The 24166-nt window shown below is 39.4% G+C and overlaps 1 protein-coding gene across 1 annotated transcript; it reads left to right on the top strand.

Moving 5' to 3' along the window:
• Nucleotides 1–19760: 19760 nt before the first annotated feature.
• Nucleotides 19761–20429, top strand: LOC138883326 (uncharacterized). Its single transcript, XM_070164007.1, has 2 exons — nt 19761–20039; nt 20109–20429. Exons 1-2 carry the CDS (start codon nt 19761–19763, stop codon nt 20427–20429), a joined length of 600 nt encoding a protein of 199 aa, XP_070020108.1.
• Nucleotides 20430–24166: the final 3737 nt, after the last annotated feature.

Raw genomic sequence — 24166 nt, 5'->3', positions numbered from 1 at the left:
CGAGGCCGTCATCCCAGCCGAGGTAGAGATTCCTTCTTCAAGAGTCATACAGGAAGCTGAACTCAGCGATGCGAAATGGGTAAGAAGTCGCTATGAACAATTGGCCCTTATCGATGGAAAGAGGATGAACGTGGTATGTCACGGCCAACTCTATCAGAACAGAATGTCCAGAGCTTTCAACAAAAGGGTCAAACCAAGGTAGTTCACACCAAGACAGCTGGTATTGAAGAAGATTTTTCCACACCAAGATGAAGCCAGAGGGAAATTCTCTCCCAACTAACAAGGTCCGTATATTGTTCACAGAGTACTAACAGGAGGAGCATTCATACTTGCAGAGATAGATGGAGAGATCTGGCCAAAACCAATCAATTCAGACGTAGTCAAGAGATACTATGCTTAGATTATTTCACATTTTCCTTTTTGATGTAATTGAACTATGCTTGACCTGATTCCCGTTTAAGAGGGGACATGTAGGCAGCCTTATGGGTTCGGTCATATCATAATAAAATTTTCATTTTCCCCAAAATCAGAACTGGGGCAGAATTTTAAGGAGGGTCCTCGAAATGTCGGAGCAAGTCCAGCCAGTGCCATCATATGCTAGGAAGCCAGTCATCAATCAAGAACTAGGGCATAATTTTATGAAGGATTCTCAAAATTCCGAAGAAGATTCAGCAAGGTCCGCAATCCGCAAACAATTAAAAATCATCTACCAAACTAGGGCAAAATTTTGAGGAGGACCCTCAAAATTCGAACATAAGAGAGCTGCAATGCCTTTGAAATGTGTCACAGTCGCTCATTCATCAAAAGTTACTTGATATATCAATACGCTTCCAAAATAATTCCATTTTTTTATCAATGAATGCATATTTTTGAAAATTCTATTTTTCATAACGGTTAGGTACTACCTAGGGGAACTCGAAGGGGGTTTCCAGAGCGAAGCAAAGCAAGGCCGGCAGATGAAGCAAGAACCAACCACCCCTCATGAAACTTACGATTTTTCTTTGAATGAAGGGACATTTGACGATAGCATTCGTACACAAAGCAAATTCACCATCCATCTGGCCGTTAGACGTTGAACCTATCCTAGCTAAGATATACTCTACCCTTATCTACTATTTTCTCTTTGCATGAGTCTAATCTCTAACTCCATATTTGCATGAGTCTAATCCTTGACTCCATATTTGCATGAGTCTAATCCTTGACTCCATATTTGCATGAGTCTAAGCCCTGACTCCATATTTGCATGAGTCTAAGCCTTGACTCCACATTTGCATGAGTCTAAGCCCTGAGTCCATATTTGCATGAGTCTAAGTCCTGACTCCACATTTGCATGAGTCTAATCCTTGACTACATATTTGCATGGGACCAAGCCTTGTCCTGAATCTTGCATGAGGTTAAGCTCTACCTCCATATTTACATGAGGCTAAGCCTTGCCTCCATTTTGCATAAGGCAAAGCATTGCCTTCCATTTTGCATGGGACTAAGCCTTGTCCTGAATCTTGCATGAGGCTAAGCCTTGCCTCCATATCTGCATAAGGATAAGTATTGCCTTCCATTTGCATGGGACTAAGCCCCATCCCGAATCTTGCATGAGGTTAAGCTCTACCTCCATATTTGCATAAGGCTAAGCATTGCCTTCTCTTTGCATGAGACTAAGCTCTGTCTCCAATCTTGCATGAGTGTAATCCCTGACTCCATATTTGCATAAGGCTGATCCTTGCCTCCATACCTGCATGAGTCTAAGCCCAGACTACCTATTTGCATGAGGCTAATCTTTTCCTCCCCATTTGCATTGGGCTAATCATTGCCTCCCCACTCGCATGGGAGTAAGCACCGTCCCTCCTTGCACCAATATTGCTCTATTTTCTACTACTATTTACCCGATTTTTAATCGGGATAAGCTCTGCCCTCTACTTCGCAAGACTAAGCCTTGTCTTGTTACATCATATTATTGCATATCATGGCCCGAAACATCACCAATTTGTATAAAGGTGTCATAGTATAAAGGCACCATCCTCATAGCCTGAAGACACAATGTCATGGCCTGAGGATCTCTCAAATTTGCATATCATTATTCAAAGGCGTCATTGTTCGGACACCATTTTCATGGCCCGAGAACATCACTTCATGGCCTGCGAATCCCTCATTAAACAATTCATGGCCTAGGACATCATGGTCCAAGCACGTTATCTTTAACCATCCGAAGACAGCCTTCATTGTCCAAATGGAATTTGCATCATGTTTAAATTTTTGCAAACACGTTTGTAGCATCTTTATATGCAGGTAACCAGTAAGCAACCGCTATCCTAGCCGGAGCAATCTTGATCCAGTTCCCTCCAACCATCCCGAGCCTTAAACGCTCACCGTAGCCGCTTCCGCATCTCGTGTCCGTTCTTACAATGATTCCATCTACATACTCCGCAGGTGAATCCAGAACTACACATGGCTTGATTTCTGTAAAACTAGGGATATGTAGGCAATTCAAAAACTAGATTTCGACCTCCGTCTTTTGAAACATCCCATCCGATCAAAATTGGCAATCATTTATTTACCCGAAAACTCTTTCATCCTTCCCGGGTAAAAAAGGGCAATTGTTGATACCCAATTTTTCCCTAGATATTTTAAATATATAGAAATACCTTTGCAATAGCATATATATGCATAAATAAACATGCACAAGGTATTTATTATTTTTCCCATAATTTTAAGGGTTTAAATTGATTTATTTTCTCCCCTTTTATCCATAAAAATCCAATAATTATTTCCAAAATTAGTGTTTTGATAATTATTTTATTTAATTTCTATATTTATGCCAAAATATAGCTAATGTAGTTTTTATAATTACATTTGGTATTATTAAAGCTAAATTGCATATAATTGCAATGTTAGCCCATTTTTAGATATAATTATGTTTATATGCATAAAATTGGATCCTGTATATTTAAATTATTAATTATGTATTTTAAATCATTTTGGTACCTTAATTTATTTTCCAGAAATTACCTACCATTTTTTATAAATTAAATAGGGGAAATTGCCTATTTAAATAACAGCCAAATTTGGCTTTCAAATATAGCCAATATTGGACCCATTTCCAGCCCAATTTCACACCCAAATCAACCGACCCATAACCTATTAATCCTTACCCAAATTCGAAACCCACCTACCCGTTTTAATCCTGACTGTTGATCTACCAGATCAACGGTCCAAATAATTCCTTTCCTTTTTAATTTTCAAACGACCCCTAACCCTAAGTCACTTTTCCAAAGGTTCCGCCTTCGGATGCTCTCTCATCTCCACTCTTCTCTCAAACCTAACCCTAGAATCCTCCAGTCACCTCCTTCTCCGGTTATCTCCGACGACTATCTCTCAAACCCCAAGCCTCCAATGGTCACTCTCATCACCTTGCTCATCATCTCTAAGGTCCTGGGCCATGTCGATTCAGACCTAGGGTTTTGATTCTGTTGTTCGAGGCTTCTCTAGTGTGATTTTAGGCAAAATCACACCATGTGTGTTACGATTTATGAAGTTACAATAGGTTCTTTCGATTTCTACCTAGGTTTCCTTTTGAAACCCTAACTCTCTTCTAGATATCTCAGATTTATGTTATTTTCATGCTTTAAACCTGTTTCCTTCTATGATTTGCTTACTTTCGAGCTTTCTTCTGAAAGATCCTCCAGTCTAAACCATTCATACTTTCTTTGAAAACTAGGGTTTTCTCGGAGTTCTTTCTATACCTGGTTCAACCGATTTCTTCATGATTAAAAGTCCTAATTTTTAAAAAGATTTTCTTTACTTGTTTCTATGAGTTATCATGATTTTCTTTACTAGTTTCTGTGTGTTAGTCTGATTTTTCTTTACTTGTTTTTGTATGTTCGCATGATTTTCTTACTCTATTTCTGTGTGTGAGCACGATTTTCTTCACTTTGGTTCCGTTTGTTAGCATGATTCTCTTTTCCTAGGCTCTATGTGTTAGCCTAACTTTCTTTGCCTTGGTCTTGTTAATTTCTCGTGGTCGCCATGCTTCAAATATGTCCTGTTAAATATCTAGCCTACTTACATCACCTCTATATGATTGTGCTTGCTCGTCTCTTATTTCTTTCTGCCTATATAATTGACCTTGTTTTGTTTGCTACTTCTGTTCATTCGTCTCTATTTATATGTTGAAACACGCAGAATCATGACCCCTCATGATTGGTTCTGATTTTCTGTAACTGGTTGTATTTGAAAGATTTTCCTTCAAGGCCCTAGAATTCTACTCGTATGTTTGAATTCACTAATTTTATTACCTTATTTACTATGATACTTGGTTTTACTTAGTCTTTCCTTAATTGGGTCTTTCTGAATTTGGTCCTAATCGACTATTTTATACCTAATGGACTCTGGCTCCCTTCCTTGTTTAATTATGCACTGATTCCTCCTTTCCCCCTTATATGGTACTGAATCTTTCCGTTTGACCTTGATTCCCCTAACTCAAGGAAGTACTTCCTTGATTCTCTAAGTGATTGATTCTGAGTTCTTAAATTAGTATACTACTATATTTTTTACCTTATTCCACTACATACTTTTAACTATAAATACCCTAAGTCTTTCACAAACAAGACACATTTGGCTTCCAAAAAACCCCTCACTTATTTAAAATCTCTGTGTTATTCTATTACTATTAGCCGGCTGCAAGCCAAGGAAAATCATCTGTGCTCTTTGGTTCTTTCATTCTGCTTACTTCTAACTTCATTGGTATTTTCTAGTTTAATTTACAGCCACAACAACAACGTGTTTCTTTTCTTATTTCAGTTTCTTTTATTTCTAGCCTACTTTTATTATGGTTTTGTTGTGGAGTTTGTAGTTAAACATGCTCGTATGACACCCCTCCCTTTAAGCTCATGTATTCCCTTGTGTGATTCAAGCATGTCTGGACAATTGTTTTCCTTTACCTACTGTGCACTTACTATTTGTGAATCCCAAATCCCTATTCCCCTCTAAATGTTTATGTTCCTCATGAATGGTTTGTGATTATGCCAGTGTCAAGTTATCTCCGAGCATGTCCATACCAATCCTAATACTCCTGCAGGGGTCATGTGTCTGCAGGCAATGTCTGTGTATCCCCAAACCCCTTAACCCTTATGTGATTACTGAATACATTTAGATTCTATGAACTTGTTGTGTGTGATCTTATCCTGAAGTGTTTGAACTCTGTTTACTACTCCAACCTCTTTCAAACAACCTCCATTTCTTTACTAATTGCTTTCAAAATAGACCTTTAAGTCCAGTCTTTAATAAACTTCTTTCAAACATGTGTCCTGCACTTTCACTCTACTCTTAGTTAATAAGTTATGCCCCCTCTAGGATGTGTACTACCTTGGGATCCTCTTGAGAACCCTTGGAAATCTGGCATACTGAGGTTGTCTTTCCACATTGTACTAGTTCAATGCTTGGCTACAAAGTCCAAGTGTAAGAATTGTTCGGGGTCCTTGAGACCCTTAGGGAACTTTGATGCACCTAGACCCTGATTTGTCTATGGAAATGAGGTTTGAAAGACCATTGGAGGCTTTGGGAAACTTGGGCCTGATTGCAGGCTCCCTATAGAACAGCTTCTTAGTTTTTTATTTCATTTATGTAATTCATTTGTTGGCCTGTAATATTTTGTAAACATATATTCAGGGTAATTCAGTAAAAGTGGTGGGTAGATGTATACTTTGTGGGGTAATATGGGTAGAAATCCTGCTCTTAAGATTTTACATTCGAATTTGCCTGCTTTACTCAATAGAAAACATGTTCATAGGGTGTGACTCTTCTTGAATCTGATTTCATTTTGCATAATAGACATCATGTCTATAGGTTTTCACTTTTAATGTCATTTGCATCAGATATAAACCATGTTCATAAATCTTGCATTTGTCATGTTAGAAACCATGTTTCCAGGTTCCAAGCCATCATGTTTTAAATCAATTCAAGTATAGATACTATGCCTATAGGATATAATTCTGATTCAATAAGTTACTGCAAATTGCCTAAAACCAGTAACACGCCTAGATACCATGCCTATAGGGACTTCTACTCCCAATTATGTCTGATAATCTAATTAGCCTAATGACTCGATTTTATCTCACCTAGTTTACTTCTTAAAACTAGCCTTATCAAGCGATAATTCTCTAAAATTGGTCCTTTTATAATTGCTTTAATCCCGTTAGATATTCTTCCTATAGGTATTGAAAGGTTCTATTTCTAAAACTTGTCTGTTTCTGCACTAACATAGACATAGTTCTGTATATAGGAAAGCCTTAGGGCATTTTCAAAACTCGCATTTCTCTGAAGCTGTTTCTGTCACTCGAAGTCTCTGAATAGGGATGTTCATAAAAATCTGAAAAATCGAACCAAACCAAACCGACCAAAAAACCCGATACTTTTTGGTTTGGTTTGGTTTTGGTTTGGTTTTGGTTTTGAATTTTAAAAAACAATCAAATTAGGTTTGGTTTTGGTTTTAATCAGAAAAAAACCGAAAAACACAGAACCAAACTGACTATAGGAGTAGCTATTTTAAATTTATTATTACATCTATATTTTTTATTTTTTATACAAAGTTTCAAAAATTTAATGGTAAGTGTTAATAGTTTGCATTTTTGTATAGTTCTTTACCTTTACATTCTATTTTAATTGGAAGTTTTCTTTTGTTAAGTGTAAGAATACATTTCGTATTAAAAATAATATATTTTTAATTGAGTCTTTAAATTATTCATCACTATTTGATTCAATTATCAACAATATATCTTGGTAAATAATAGATTTCTCAAAGGGCAATTGATTTGATAGTGTTACGTTGAAAATATGGTCTTCGAAATATGTGTTTGTTAGTGTATGTCTTATATTTAAGAAAAAATCGACAAATAACCGAAAAAACCAAAAAATCAACAAAACCTGACATAAACCGAATCGAGAAAAAATTGACTTAATTGGTTTGGTTTGGTTCTAATATTTGAAAAACCGACTTACATGGTTTGATTTCTTTTTAGGGAAAGACCGATCCAAAATGAACCATGAACACCCCTATCTCTGAATTCTAATAAGTTTTTAAAGAGGAGGTCCTAGGCAGCTAATAATGTTATGACTTCTGTATCTGAAAGTGGTTTATTTCTACATAATCGCTTAGAAATCCTGCTTTAGGACTGTGATTACTAAAGACCTTACTTGTGGTTGAGTCGTGCTGCATGCATGCTTGTTTGCGGAGGAAACTATGAGCCTTTTACTTGCTCTCATTATGTGAAAGTCCTAGATACTTTTTGACTATTGCCTTTGAGTTTTGCCTTTACAACTTTAGGGGTACGTCTAGAACTACCTATAGGTAGAGGTACCAAATCCCTTCGGGACTATTAAGAAGGGACGACTATTCATGTCCCAAGACATCATGGTCCAAAGACGTCATCTTTAACCAATTGAAGACAGCCTTCATTGTCCAAAGGGAATTTGCATCATGTTTAAATTTTTGCAAATACGTTTGTAGCATCTTTATTTGTAGGTAACCAGTAAGCAACCGCTATCCTAGCCGGAGCAATCTTGCTCCAGTTCCCTCCAACCATCCCGAGCCATAAACACTCACCGTATCCGCTTCCACATCTCGTGTCCGTTCTTACAATGATTCCATCGACATACTCCGAAGGTGAATCCAGAACTACACATGGTTTGATTCCTATAAAACCAGGGATATGTAGGAAGCTCAAAAACTGGAGTTCGGCCTCCGTCTTTTGAAACATCCCATCCGGTCAAAATTCGTCATCATTTCTTTACCCGAAATCTCTTTCATCCTTCCCGAGTAAAAAGGGGAAGTTGTTGATACCCAATTTTTTCCTATATATTTTAAATATGCATAAATACCTTCGAAATAGCATATATAAGCATGCACAAGGTTTTTATTATTTTCCCATAACTTTAAGGGTTTAAATTGATTTATTTTTCCCCTTTTATCCATAAAAATCCAATAATTATTTCCAAAATTATTGTTTTGATAATTATTTTATTTAATTTCTATATTTATGCCAAAATATGGCTAATGTAATTTTTATGTATTTTTTACAATTACATTTGGTATTTTTAAAGCTAAATTGCATATAATTGCAATGTTATCCCATTTTTAGATATAATTATGTTTATATGCATAAAAATGGATCCTATATTTTTAAATTATTAATTATGTATTTTAAATCATTTTGGTACCTTGATTTATTTTTCAGAAATTACCTACTATTTTTTATAAATTAAATAGGGGAAAATTGGCTATTTAAATAACAACCAAATTTGGCTTTCAATTATCGCCAATATTGGACCCCTTTCCAGCCCAATTTCACACCCAAATCACCCGACCCATACCCTATTAATCCTTACCCAAATTCGGAACCCACCTACCCGTTTTAATCAACGATCCAAATAATTCCTTTCCTTTTTAATTTTCAAACGACCCCTAACGCTAAGTCACTTTTCCAAAGGTTCCACCTTCGGATACTCTCTCATCTCCACTCTTCTCTCAAACCTAACCCTAGACTCCTCCACTCACCTCCTTCTCCAGTCATCTCCGATGACTATCTCTCATACCCCAAGCCTCCAATGGTTACTCTCATCACCTTGCTCATTATCTCTAAGGCATTCAAAGGTCCTAGGCCATGTCGATTCAGACCTAGGGTTTTTGATTCTATTGTTCGAGGCTTCTCTGGTGTGATTTTGGGCAAAATCACACCATGTGTGTTACGATTTATGAAGTTACAACAGGTTCTTTCGAATTCTACCTAGGTTTACTTTTGAAACCCTAACGCTCTTCTGGATCTCTCAGATCTGTGTTATTTTCATTCTTTAAACCTGTTTCCTTCTATGATTTGCTTATTTTTGAGCGTTTTTCTGAAAGATCCTCTAGTCTAAAACGTTCTTACTTTCTTTGAAAACTAGGGTTTTCTCGGAGTTCTTTCTATACCTGGTTCAACCGATTTCTTCATGATTAAACCTTTTTTCCTTGTTTATTTTGATGGATTTTATGTTCCTACTGCTTTTTAACTCGACTCTGTTAAAATCCCTAATTATTAAAAATATTTTCTTTTCTTGTTTCTATGACTTAGCATGATTTTATTTACTTATTTCTGTATGTTAGCCTGATTTTTCTTTACTTGTTTCTATATGTTCGAATGATTTTCTTACTCTCTTTCTGTGTGTGAGCACGATTTTCTTCACTTTGGTTCCGTGTGTTAGCATGATTCTCTTTGCCTAGGCTCTGTGTGTTAGCATAACTTTTTTTGCCTTGGTCTTGTTAATTTCTCGTGGTCGCCATGCTTCGAATATGTCCTACTGAATCTCTAGCCTACTTACATCACCTCTATATGATTGTGCTTGCTCATCTCTTATTTCTTTCTGCCTATATAATTGACCTTGTTTTGTTTGCTACTTCTATTCATTTGTCTCTATTTATATGTTGAAACACGCAGAATCATGACCCCGCATAATTTGTTCTAATTTTCCTTTACTGTTGGTAATTGCATGATTTTCCTTCAAGGCCTTAGAATTCTACTCGTATGTTTGAATTCACTGATTTTATTATATTATTTACTATGATACTTGGTTTTACTAAGTCTTTCGTTAATTGGGTCTTTCTAAATTTGGTTCTAATCGACTACTTTATGCCTAATGGACTCTGGCTCCATTCCTTATTTAATTATGCACTGATTCCTCCTTTCCCCCTTATGTGGTACTGAATCTTTCCGTTTGACCTTGATTCCCCTAACTCAAGGAAGTACTTCCTTGATTCTCTAAGTGATTGATTCTGAGTTCTTAAATTAGTATACTACTATATTTTTTACCTTATTCCACTATCTACTTTCAACTATAAATACGTTAAGTCCTTCACAAACAAGACACACTTGGCTTCCAAAAAACCCATCTCTTATTTAAAATCTCTGTGTTATTTTATTACTATTAGCCGACTGCAAGCCAAGGCTAATCATCTGTGCTCTTTGGTTCTTTCATTCTGCTTACTTCTATCTTCACTGGTATGTCCTAGTTTAATTTACAGCCACAACAACGACATGTTTCTTTTCTTGTTTCAGTTTCTTTTATTTCTAGTCTGCTTTTACTTATGGTTTTGGTGTGGAGTTTGTAGTTAAACATGCTAGTAGGACATCCCTCCCTTTAAGCTCATGTATTCCATTGTGTGATTCAAGCATGTTTGCAAAATTGTTTTCCTTTACCTACTGTGCACTTACCATTTTGTGAATCGCAAATCCCTATTTCCATATAAATGTTTATGTTCCTCATGACTGGTTTGTGATTATGCTAGAGTCAAGCTGTCTCTGAGCATGTCCATACCAATCCTAATACTCCTGCTGGGGTCATATGTCTGCAGGCAATGTCTGTGTATCCCCAAACCTCTTAACCGCTGTGTGATTACTGAATACATTTAGATTCTGTGAACTTGCTGTGTGTGGTCTTATCCTGAAGTGTTTGAACTCTGTTTACTACTCCAGCCTCTTTCAAACAACCTCCATTGCTTTACTAATTGCTTTCAAAATAGACCTTTAAGTCCCGTCTTTAATAAACTTCTTCCAAACATGTGTCCTGCACTTTCACTCTACTCTTAGTTAATACATTCTGCCCCCTCTAGTATGTGTACTGCCTTGGGATCCTCTTGATAACCCTTGGAAATCTGGCATACTGAGGCTGGCTTTCCACACAACACTGGTTCAATGTTTCGCTACTAAGTCTAGGTGTAAGCATTTCCCGGAGTCCTTGAGACCCTTAGGGAACTTTGATGCACCTAGACCCTGATTTGTCTATGGAAATGAGGTTTCAAAGACCATTGGAGGCTTTGAGAAACTTGGGCCTGATTGCAGGCTCCCTATAGAATAGCTTCTTAGTTTTTTATTTCATTTATGTAATTCATTTGTTGGCCTATAATATTTTGTAAACAGATATTCGGGGTAATTCAGTAAAAAGGGTGGGTAGATGTATACTTTATGGAGTAATATGGGTATAAATCCTACTCTTAGGATTTTACTTTCAAATCGGCCTGCTTTACTCAATAGAAAACATGTTCATAGGGTGTGACTCTTCTTGAATTTGATTTCATTTTGCATAATAGACATCATGTCTATATGTTTTCACTTTTAATGTCATTTGCATCAGATATAAACCATGTTTCTAAATCTTGCATTTGTCATGTTAGAAACCATGTTTCCAGGTTCCAAGCCATCATGTTTTAAATCACTTCAAGTATAGATACCATGCCTATATGACATAATTCTGATTCAATAAGTTACTGCAAATTGCCTAAAACCAGTAACACACCTAGATACCATGCCTATAGGGACTTCTACTCCCAATTATGTCTGATAATCTAATTAGCCTAATGACTCGATTTTATCTCACCTAGTTTACTTCTTAAAACTGGCCTTGTCAAGCGATAACTCTCTAAAACTGGTCCTTTTGTAATTGCTTTAATCCCGTTAGATATTCTGCCTATAGGTATTGAAAGGTTTTATTTTGAAAACTTGTCTGTTTCTGCACTAACATAGACATAGTTCTGCATGTAGGCAAGCCTTAGGGCATATTCAAAACTTGCATTTCTTTGAAGCTATTTCTGTCACTCGACGTCTGCGACTCTGAATTCTAATAAGCTTTTAAAGAGGAGGTCCTAGGCAGCTAATAATATTTGTGACTTCTGTATCTGAAAGTGGTTTATTTCTGGATAATCATTTAGAAATCCTGTTTTAGGACTTTGATTACTAAAGACCTTACTTGTGGTTGAGTCGTGCTGCATGCATACTTGTTTGCGGAGGAAACTATGAACCTTTTACTTGCTCTCATTATGTGAAAGTCCTAGATGCTTTTTGACTGTCGCCTTAGTGTTTTGCCTTTAAAACCTTTGGGGTACATCTAGAACTACCTATAGGTAGAGGTCCCAACTCCCTCTGGGACTATTAAGAAAGGGCGAGTAGCAGCACGCAATAGGAATCAATGACCAAACACTCGCTTTGCATGACCAATATGGGGATGGGAAGGGTAGACATGGGATATGATGACTACGCATTAATGTCACGTGTAGCCCCTCATTGAGCAGTGTTTACCGGATATTGCGTGGGGTGATCCTATAGGATAAACAACCTAGGACCCCTTCTTACCCCAAATCCTCTCCTTATTTAAAACTTTGTTCAAACCTTTATTTCATTACTTGACTTGTTCAATGAGCATTACAACTTACTTGTTTATATTGACTAATTTGTAAATATAAGTTTGGTCGGGACCCACAGTTGTGGACCATGAGGGGTACCTAACACCTTTCCCTTGAGGTTATTTCGTGCCCTTACCCTAATCTCTGGTAATGCAAACCAACCGAAGAGTTAATTGCTCTAGGTGACCTAACGCACCATAATCCATAATGTGGCAACTTTTTAAATACCCAATTCCCAAAAGGAAATGAGTCATTGCACCCCTATGAATGTCGGAACCTGGACCTCCCCCGCGAGGATGGGAAAAATGGGATGCGACACCACCTCAAGTTGTCCGTTTGAGGGTCCCAGTCTAGACCTCTATAGCAACCTTACTCTGATTAATTGTACATGTATCATGGTCTAACCCAGCCGAGTTAATATGTTGTCCACATAATGACCCTTTAAGACAAGCCTCACCTAAACGTCCATCGGATTTTCCATAATCCCAACGGACGCAATCACGATTGTGTGCATTAGTTTGGAGAAATAAATTTCAATATGCTAATTATTGTTGTATAAATAGATGATTTTGGAGGGGAAAAGGGCCTAACCACCTTTTGTTTTGCATAAAATGATGCACGAAGTCCCATGATTTGGCATGGTCGGTAGTATAACCTCACTTTTGCTAGATTGGTGGAGGGACCTTCCCTCAAGTGACCAAAATCATATGAAATGAGTCTCAAGAAATTTGCCTTCTCTATTAGATCTTCAGCCAAACAAAATGTTGCTGCCACCATGTTTTGGGACAAGGAAAGGGTTGTGTTCCACTTTGGTGACATAGAAATGACCCCTCTTCTGGAAGAAATAGGGGGATTTCCTGGGTTTCCTTGGGATAGCCCCGGTTTATTGGCACCTAAAAATCGCACCACTAAAAGATTTCTTAAGATGACGGTGTTGAAGAAAAATGATGACTTGGAGTGCCTGAAAAACTCCTACATACCTTTCGACTTCCTCTATGAACGATACAGTCACAGTAGCTCTTACCGCATTTTTAATGATGAGCTCTCCATCACCTCTCTAGGTTGGGTTCATCGTAGGGTCTTTGTGTTCATAGTGTGTTTCTTGGGCATGCTAGTGTTCCCAATCCAAGGAGACAGAATCCATAGCAGGCTGGCCATGGTGGCCAAAACATTGATGGATGGGATCAAGGGGCAAACATATACCATTGTTCCCATGATCATTGCAGATATGTACCGGGCCTTGTAACGTTGTCAAAAGGGGTTCAGATTCTTCGAGGGTTGCAATTTGCTGCTGCAAGTTTGGCTGCTAGAACATCTCCAAAAGGGTCAATACCATCACGAATTTCTGCGAAGGCCGTGGAATAATCACATAGCATGTCATCATCCCAAGAGAATGACCTATATTCCAGACATGTTTGCCCATCCTAAGGATAGTGTATGATGGGTGCAGTTTTTCAACAAGTTAATTGAGGACCAGGTTTAATGGATGTTCGAGTGATTCCCTACCGACGAGTATATCATCAGATCCAGGGATGTCCCCCACTTGTTACTAATTGGGTTAAGAGGCATATACCCTTATGCTCCCCTCAGGGTTATGAGACAGGCAGGCAGGAGACAGGACATACCGCGAGTCGCTAAAATGAGTCACCTCATAGCCGATTTTCAGGGTGATGCCATCTCGTATAAGAATGAAGCACAACACATATGGAACTTGAAGATTATCGTGGAAAGGATACCATCGAGCCAGACCGATATCATATGGGTCACTTATACTTCTACTCCTCATGGTTGGATGATAACATAGCAGGAATCTTCGAGCCAAGGGTTGATCCAGGAAACAGGGTCATAGACGAATTTGCCGAAGCAAAGATAAAGTATAACAAGCTGCGTAAAAGAATTCGGGAGTCTGAAGCTGAGCATATGGAGCAGCATAAGGCCGAAATGCAAATGATCAATGAATGGAAAGAGAGCAATATTAAATCCAGCGAAAGGCTGGAATATCTGGAGTATAGTCTGATGGAATTGGAAGGGAAAATGAGAAAAAGGGTCACTGATTTCCAGAACACTGAGGGAAATGAAGGAGGACATTTGGCAAGGGCATTCTTACTACTAAACCTACACGAACTGGGGGAATTAATCGACAAGAGCATCCAGTCTGGAGAGGGTCCTTCTAGGACCAAGTAGATTAGTTTACTTGCTTTTTTTAATGTACTAAGTCCAAGTGTCATTAATAACATTATCTTATTTAGCGTCGTTTTGGGTTATCTATTCTTACATTAATGAAATGAGGCAATTATTGGCACTGAATTTCTCTAAATCCATTTGGCGCTAGGCCTACATCGGGCACAACGAGGCTCCCAAATTAGGATACGAATTTACATTCTCGCAATATGTGTTTAAATAATGCAAACATTTCAGAACTTTTACTGAATTATTTACCTTTTGTTTTTCTTTATTCTTTATTATTCCCATCCTCTAAGGTTGGTTCGCACATACTGGCATCATCGGCATATTACACCAGATCTAGAGGCCCTCCACCTCCTCCTCCTCCAAGTAATACAAAGAGCAGAAGGAAAGCTAAAATAGATGATTTAGGTGGTATTCGAAAGGAAAATGCGAAGAATGTGGAAACTTCAGACGCTCGGAGTACTCCGGCACCGAATGACTTGGTTTTACAGTTGGAACAAAAGATACTGGAGTTACAGGGAGAACTTGAGCAGTTCCGCAACTTAGCAAACCTATCCCTCACCCTAAATGTCCCTGATACCAACTAACAAAATACCAAAAACCCAGCGCCTCCCCAAAATACACCAAACCAGCATCCACAAAACCCTCCCACACCACATCAATATGCAACTCCACCTCAAAATCCCAATCCATTACCGATACCAACTCCACCACAACACCATCATCAACCAATCCAGTAGCCGCAAGCCACTACCTATCACAGTCATCAGAACACACCACAACCCATTCCCGACCTTCAAAACTCAACCAACGACCACCACCATACCCAAGTCACTGGTACTTACCAAAACAACCCTATATATGTGGAAATCGTACCTCACTCTACTCAACCAATATCCTACACACTAGAATACGCTGAGAAGGACCGCTCATCAAGAACATCGCTGAGGAACTCAAGAAATTGACAAGTCAAGACCAGGGTGTCGAAGGAGGCAAAGGGATAGAAGGTCTGAATTATGAGGATCTATGCATACAACTAGATGTGGAAATACCGAAGGGTTACAAACCTCCCAAGTTCAAATGTTTGACCGAACAAGTGATCCCAAGGTTCATTTGAGAACTTACTGTGACAAGCTCATGGGGGTCGGAAAAGATGAAAGGATCCAAATGAAGCTCTTTATGAGAAGTCTTATCGTAGATGCCATGTCTAGGTACATAAGCAAGAACCCTAAGAAATAGGCCAATTGGCTAAGCATGGCATCATAATTTATGGACCGATTTAGGTTCAATACGGAGAATGCACCGGATGTCTTCTACATCCAGAATTTAAAAAAGAAGCCAATTGAGACTTTCCGCGAGTATGCTACTCAATGGAGGTCGGAAGTAGCCATGGTCAGACCAGCACTAGAAGAAGAACAAATGAACAAGTTATTTGTTAGGGCACATGACCCACAGTATTATGAAACGCTAATGGTCATTGAGAATCACAAGTTCTTCGATATCACTAAACTCGGAGAAAGGATTGAGGAAGGTATCAAAAGCGGGATTGTAACAAATTTCGAGGCACTACAGGCCACGAACAAAGCATTACAATCAGGAGGCATATCAAAGAAGAAAGACGTGGGGGTGGTAATGGTGGCTTAAGGCCCAAAATCTCCACTCACATACCAAACACCTCCGCCCACAAACGAAACACCTCCACCTATATACCAACTCTCATCTCCTAGATATTCTCAACCCACCACCGCCTATCATACTTATAACACCCAGTCAGCCTACTATCATTCACCTCTAACTTGTCCAAATTATCAGAATCCCCGACCTAACTTTGATCGCTAACCACCCAGACAATACACCACTATTACTAAGCCCATCGACCAACTGTACGAAAGGTTGAAGTCCGCTAGTTATGTCACTCCTATTCCTGCTATGGCAGTGTAGAACTCATCTCAATGGGTCAACCCAAACAAAACATGTGCATATCATTCTGGTATAAAGGGGCACACCATTGACGAGTGCCAAACATTGAAAGATAAAACCAGACATTGATTGACAACAAGGTCAAACAGGCAAAAGAAGTTGCGCCCAAAGTCCACAACAATCCGCTCCCATATTATAGGGGTGGTGGGATACAAGTGATAGAGATGAATGAAGAATGGGATCCTGAGGGGTCAATCGAGCTTATTCGGGAAGGCGATGACTTTAAACCTGCAGTCACACTAACTCCTATTGTGGTGCAGACACAGTCGTCAGTCGAGATTGAGGTAGCCGCATCAGTTCCATTTGAGGTTGAGGTAGCTCCACTTGCAGCCACACCTGTTCCATTTGAGGTAAAAGTGACCACACCTTTCACAGTGACAGTATCAATCACACCTCCTTTCAATTACAAAGCCATACCTTGGGACTACATTGCCGAAACTAGGCAAAGATGGAGGAATCTGATGCCGCACAAGGAATAACCAAAACGGGAAGGGTCTATACACCTAAACACTTGGGAGGATCAAATAAGGAGGCTGCTACTAAACAACCTGTCATCGAAACTGGGTCGAATGATCTTTGGAGGAAAGTACAAGCGAGGGAATACTCCGACATTGATCATTTGAACAAAACCCCCGCTCAGATATCCATCCTATAACTATTACAAAACTCATAGGCGCACAAGAATACTTTGATAAGGGTGTTAAATGAAGCATATGTGCCCAACAATATCACATGCGGAGAAATAGCCAACATAGTGGGGCAAGAGCTGGAAAGCCATAAAATCGCCTTCCACGAGTATGAATTACCGCCTGAAGGGTTGAATCATAACCGAGCATTGCATATCACAGTATAATTTGAAGACAAATTCATTGCTAGAGTCCTGATCGATGGAGGTTCAAGCTCAACATTTGTCCGTTGGATACTCTAAAAAGATTGGGCAAAGGTTTCCATGAGATACAAGCAGAAAATATGAACGTGAAAGCTTTTGATGGGTCTCAAAGGTCCACAATTGGGGAGATTATTCTTTGTCTGCAGATGAGGCCAACCTTGTTCGATGTTGAATTCCAAGTGATTGACATATCAGCTACATACAATCTTCTGTTAGGTCGACCTTAGATACATGCCACTGGGGCTATGGCTTCCACACTACACCAGGCCGTAAAGTTCGAATGGAACCATCAGGAGGTGATCATTCACGGAGATGGAAGTAATCATATTTACACCAGTTAAACCATCCCGGATATAGGGAATAGAAGAAGGCTAGGAAGAGAAACTTATCACCACATTGAGCATGTCAATGCAGTTGAGAAGGATAAATGGTGGAGTAACAAGATAGAAAGCATACTGGCATGGACTAAGTAAGAACCCTGCAAAGGGCTTGGGAAGAATCTCCAGAGCATTACTAAGACAATATAGCTGAAACATCATGGTACAACCTTCGGGATCTGATACCAGTATACATGTCAAGAGTATAACTATTGGTTGCCTCCATGGTGTAGACCTTATTACCCTCTCGAGCAACCAGTGCCACATCTGAGTCAAACTTTTCACCAGGCTGACACAATATGGGGAACTGTAGAGGAAGATGCCTTAGCTGGGCTGAGAAATTTGTTTCTGGAGGACGGAGATATGGACTATAGTGTGATAATTAAGGAGGAGGGGGATGAAGGCCTCACCATTCAGACTGTGGAGAAGGGAGATGTTCTTAGGAATTGGACCGCCACACCATCCTGGGCGCGCCGAGTCCCTGGAGTTATTATTACTTTTCTTGATGAACCGATGACTGTAACATGTAATGAGACAATGCAATATAAGGATAGTGACTCAGAGGAAAAAGATGAAATACCTGAGGAAATTGTCCGAGATGTGGAGAACTTTGAGAATAAGCCTAAGTCCAACCTGGACGAAACCGAAGCAGCAAATTTGGGAGACGTCGAACCGTCAAAGAGATTCGCATAAGCATTCGCACATCACCGCCAGAGAAGGAGGAGTACATTCATTTCTTAAAGGAATATGAGGACATCGTTTCATGGTCATATGATGACATGACCGGTTTGAGCACATCCATAGTGGCTCACAAGTTTCCTACCAATCCAATATGTCCGCCGGTGAAGCAGAAACTCAGAAAGTTCAAACTAGACATGAGCCTGAAAATCAAGAAGGAGGTCACTAAGCAGATCAAGGCCAAAGTCCTCAGGGTAGTTGAGTACCCGACCTGGTTAGACAACATTGTACCAGTTCCGAAGAAGGATAGGAAAGTAAGAGTATGTGTTGACTATCGAGACTTAAATAGAGCAAGTCCCAAGGACGACTTTCCACTGCCAAATATACACATCCCGATCGAAAATTGCGCCAAGCATGAGCTCCAATCCTTTGTAGATTGCTTCGCGGGTTATCACTAGATCTGGATGGATGAAGAATACACATAGAAAACAACTTTTATTACACCATGGGGGTGTACTACTACAAGATGATGCCATTTGGTCTAAAGAATTCTGGGGCTACTTACATGAGAGCCATGACAACCATCTTCCATGATATGATACACCAAGAAATAGAGGTGTATGTTGACGATGTCATTATCAAATCCAAGAGGGCTGCAAATTACATAGCAGACTTGAGAAAGTTCTTTTACAGGTTAAGGAGGTACAACTTAAAACTTAACCCCGCAAAATGTGCGTTCGGGGTTCCCATAGGAAAGTTATTGGGCTTCATTGTCAGCCGTCGGGGAATTAAGTTGGACCCATACAAAGTTAACGCTATTCAATAATTACCGCCACCAAAGAGCAAGAAGGATGTGATGAGCTTCCTAGGACATCTCAACTACATCAGTCGCTTCATAGCATAGTTCACAATCATATGTGAACCTATCTTCAAGATGTTGAGGAAAGATGCTGAAACAAGTTGGACCGAAGATTGTGAGAAGGCTTTTGACAAAATCAAGGAGTACCTGTCCACACCACCAGTCCTAGTCCCTCCAGAACCTGGGAGAACTTTGCTACTCTATCTATCTGTATTAGATGAAGCTTTCGGATGTGTTTTGGGATAACATGACGAGACAAGGAGAAAGGAGCAAGCTATATACTACTTGAGCAAGAAGTTCACACATTACAAAGCACGATATTCTCTATTGGAACGCACTTGCTATGCTTTGACTTGGACGACTCAGATATTAAGGCATTACTTCTGTGCCTATACCACATACCTCATATCCAGGATGGACCCTATGAAGTACATCTTTCAGAAGCCTATGCCGACAGGAATATTAGCCAAGCGACAGATATTGTTAAGTGAGTTCGACATCATCTATGTAACTCAAAAGGCGGTCAAGGGACAAGCATTGGTAGACCATCTTGTTGAAAATCCTGTGGAAGGAGAATACGAACCCTTGAAAATGCATTTTCCTGATGAAGAAGTGTCATTCGTAGGAGAGGGCATTATTGAAGCGTATGACGGTTGGAGAATGTTCTTTGACGGAGCTACAAACTTCAAAGTAGTGGGAATTGGAGCGGTTTTGGCATTAGAGACATGTCAACACTACTATGTATCTGCAAAGATTAGGTTTCCATGCACCAACAACATGGCAGAATATGAGGCTTGCATCATGGGGATCAATCTGGCCATCGATATGAATATACAAGAGTTATTAGCAATTGGAGATTCAGATCTTCTGGTACATCAGGTTCAAGGAGAGTGGGGTACAAAGAACACAAAGATACTATCATACTTGTATCATGTGTAGGAATTGATGAAAGGATTTACAAAGATAGAATTCAAACATGTACCCAGAATTCAAAATGAGTTTGCAGACGCACTAGCCACTTTGTCATCAATGATACAACATCCAGACAAGAATTTCATTGATCCCGTCCCGGTGAGAATTCATAATCAACCGACTTACTGTGCTCATGTCAAGGAGAAGACGGATGGGAAACATTGGTTCCACAACATCAAAGAATATTTGACAAGAGAAGAATACCCAGAACAGGCAAACCACACTCAGAAACGCACGCTGCGGAGGCTATCCAATCACTTCTTCCAAAAGCAGAGGGACCATGTATAGAAAAACCCCTGATCTACGGTTGTTAAGGTGTGTTGACGCAAAGAAAGCTTCCAGATTACTCGAAGAAATACATGCCGGAACTTGTGGACCACATATGAATGGTTTTGTTCTAGCCAAGAAAATACTCAGAGCTGGATATTTTTGGATGACCATGGAGACAGATTGCATCCGATATGTACAGAAATGCCACCAATGTCAGGTATAAGCAGACATAATAAGGGTACCACCTAATGAGCTCAACGCAACAAGTGCACCTTGGCCTTTTTCTGCCTAGGGAATGGATGTCATCGGTCCGATCGAGCCTACTGCTTCAAATGGACACATGTTCATTTTAGTGGCCATTGACTACTTCACTAAATGGGTAGAAGCTGCATCCTACAAAGTTGTAACCAAGAAAGTCATCACAGACTTTGTAAAGGATCGTATTGTTTGCCGATTCGGAGTTCCTGAGTACATTGTCACTGATAATGCCGCCAATCTTAACAGTGACCTGATGAAAGACATGTGTAAAACCTTCAAAATCAAGCACAATAACTCTACATCATACGGACCTCAGATGAACGGAGCCGTAGAAGCCGCCAACAAGAACATCAAGAAAATACTAAGGAAGATGGTAGAAAACCACAAACAATGGCACGAGAAGTTACCCTTTTCCCTATTGCGGGAAAGCACTACATTCTGCACATCAATTGGGGCAACTACATATTTACTGGTTTATGGTACCGAAGCTGTCATTCCAGCCGAGGTAGAAATCCCTTCTTTAAGAATCATACAGGAAGCCGAACTCAGCGACGCATAATGGATAAGGAGTCGCTACGAGCAATTGGCCCTCATAGACGGGAAAAAAAGGAACACAGTATGTCACAGTCAGCTTTATCTGAATAGAATGTCCAGAGCTTTCAACAAAAGAGTCAAACCAAGGCAATTTGCATCAGGACAGCTAGTGCTGAAGATGATCTTCCCGCATCAAGATGAAGCCAAAGGGAAATTCTCTCCCACCTAGCAAGGTCCCTACATGGTTCACAGGGTACTAATAGGAGGAGCACTCATACTTGCAAAAATGGACGGAGAAGTTTGGCCAAAACCAATCAATTCAGACGCAGTCAAGAGATACTATGTTTAGACTATTTACATCTCTTTATATGATGTAATTGAACGACGCTTGACCTGATTCCCGTTTAAGAGGGGATACGTAGGCAGCCCTGTGGGTTCGGTCATATCATAATAAAATTTTCATTTTCCCCCAAAACCAAGAACTGGGGCAGAATTTTGAGGAGGACCCTCAAAATTCCGGAGCAAGTCCAGACGACGTCATCATATGCCAGAAAGTCAGAAATTGGTTAAGAAACTAGGGTAGAATTTTCAGAAGGATTCTCAAAATTCCGAAGAAGGTTCAACAAGTTTTGTCACTCGCAAACGGTAAAGGATCATTTACTAAACTGGGGCAGAATTTTGAGGAGGACCCTCAAAATTCTAATACGAGAAAGCTGCAATGTCTCTGAAATGTGTTACAGTCACTAGTTCATCTAAGATTACTTGATATTTCACTATGTTTTCTAAAATAACTCTATTTTCATCAATAAGTGCATATTTTTGAAAACTCTATTTCTGTGACAGCCAGGTGTTACCCAGGGCAACTCAAACAAGGCCTCCAGAATGGAGCAAAGTACAGCCAGCAGAAGAAGGCACGAACCAACCTCCCCTTATAAAACTCACAATATTTCTTCGGACGCAGGCATGGTGAACCTAACAGAAGTATTCGCAAACATACACAGATCAATGTCACTATCAATCAAGCCGCCAGATGCAAATATATCTCTAGCTAAGAAATACTCTACTCCTATTTGCTACCTGTTCATTTATATAAGGCTAAGCATTGCCTTCCATTTGCATAGGACTATGCTCTATCCCGAACCTTACATGAGGCTAAGCCCTACCTCCATATTTGCATAAGGCTAAACAATGCCTTCTCTTTGCATGATACTAACCTTTGTCTCCAATTTTGCTATCACACCCCAACCTCGGGGAGCACGACCGGTGCACAATCGAGTGAACTTGGTTGAGCAATCCTATCCAGCCTTTCCTACCCGATTGATTCATAATCAAAAAAAGGGAAACACATCACCAATTGTTAAACATGGGAGAGGTCAGTTATATAAATACATAAACGTCACTAGTTCATTTTTACTTAAACACTATATGCCATAGTTAAGTTTTCAAATGTACATACAGTTGACAATCTATTGGAGAAGAGTTTCAAAATACAACGTGATCCAGTGACCACCCCGAAAATCATATGACCCACATAAACATCTACGGAGCCTCTAAGGATATAAAGGACCAATATGACAATGTCGGCAACAAGGCCCCGACTATACCTCAAAATATGGAAATTATACAAAAGAAGAACTGCATAACCCCTGGGAGGAATGGGGGCTAACCAAGACTGTTGTAGGGAGAGAAAGAGAGCACCACTATCTGCGATCGGCTCTATCTGCGATGGAACAACCTACATCCATTCAAATATGTAGCGCCCCAACATTTGTACTGTCGAATTGTACTAGTATGTAAAGCAAACACAAATCTTAATAGGATGAACAGTGAACAAATAGAATGCAGTTATAGAATCAACAAGTACTTCACAGGATTACAAGGAAACACCAAATAATGTTCACATAGTTATGATTAAATCTTTCCATCTCTTTAGGTTAATAACCTTTAGTGTCACAACCCATAATGCCACCATATTTTTACACGGAGTCCGGTCTCGGCTCGACTGGCTAAGCCATCCCAATTGAGACATATCCAAACTCACAATGATTATCATAAATCCAATATAAATGCCACCATGGGTACAACATGGTGTCCGATCTCGGCCCGATCAGCTAAGCCATTTTACTTGGGACATAAACTCTCTTAATTATTTCTTAATTCTCATTTCTTTCCATTTTCCATTACATAGGAAAAACAGCCCCGCTTATTAAGTAGTTCTTGGCAAATGGGCATAATTTTATAATTCAAGTCTTCCCATTATTTTTCAAATAATTTCATCATCCATGTCGATAAGTGCTATCATATAAGACATGCACACATAAGAAAATAAAAAGAACACTTGGAGAACATAATCACATTTTCAACTAGCATTATTTAAGGGTAAACACTTAGAACAATTTTGGAACAAAAATCTTTCAACACTTAGAACATATTAAGGCAATCCATCTAGTATGATCAACTCGGAACTCACGCAAATTATTCGGACACCAAGAGTTCGACACTAAGACGAAAAGGGTTAGCCATACATACCTTAATTGAGTCTTTCCCTAATTCCTACGACAAGTTTCGGAACCTTTAGCACCTTCAATATATTTAATAATCTAGCACAATTGAACTCATTATTAGGAAATTGATCATAGTCCTAGCTCATTTGAGTATTATATCAAACATTATGAGTTAGGGTCCCATGGGCCCTTTTTAGTGGAAGATTCCCCCAACCCACTCCCTATTCTGTATAATAATGTCTGTCGTCTGCATAATAATGTCTGCGGCCGCACCTTGCTCTTCTGCGGTCCACACAAATGTGACTACGGCCGTGTATCTTTTCTTCTGCGGCCGCACAATAATTATGCGGTCCGCACTTTGTTGGACTTGACATTATGGTTCTCTGAACTTTTGCTCTGACCCAGTTTATGTGGCCACACGTATCATGTGCGGACCCACACTTTGCACATTTCTCTAAT

The sequence above is a fragment of the Nicotiana sylvestris genome, chromosome 12 (genome assembly GCF_000393655.2).
Source record: "Nicotiana sylvestris chromosome 12, ASM39365v2, whole genome shotgun sequence".
In the NCBI taxonomy this organism is placed as follows: domain Eukaryota; kingdom Viridiplantae; phylum Streptophyta; class Magnoliopsida; order Solanales; family Solanaceae; genus Nicotiana; species Nicotiana sylvestris.
This window is presented reverse-complemented; position numbering and strand designations above follow the sequence as displayed.

Excerpts from the sequence above, each read along its gene's own strand:
- LOC138883326 (XM_070164007.1), top strand. The coding sequence starts at position 19,761 with ATGCATTTTCCTGATGAAGAAGTGTCATTCGTAGGAGAGGGCATTATT. Across the intron at positions 20,040-20,108 it reads TTGGAGATTCAGATCTTCTG|GAATTGATGAAAGGATTTAC; the intron begins GTACATCAGGTT and ends TATCATGTGTAG.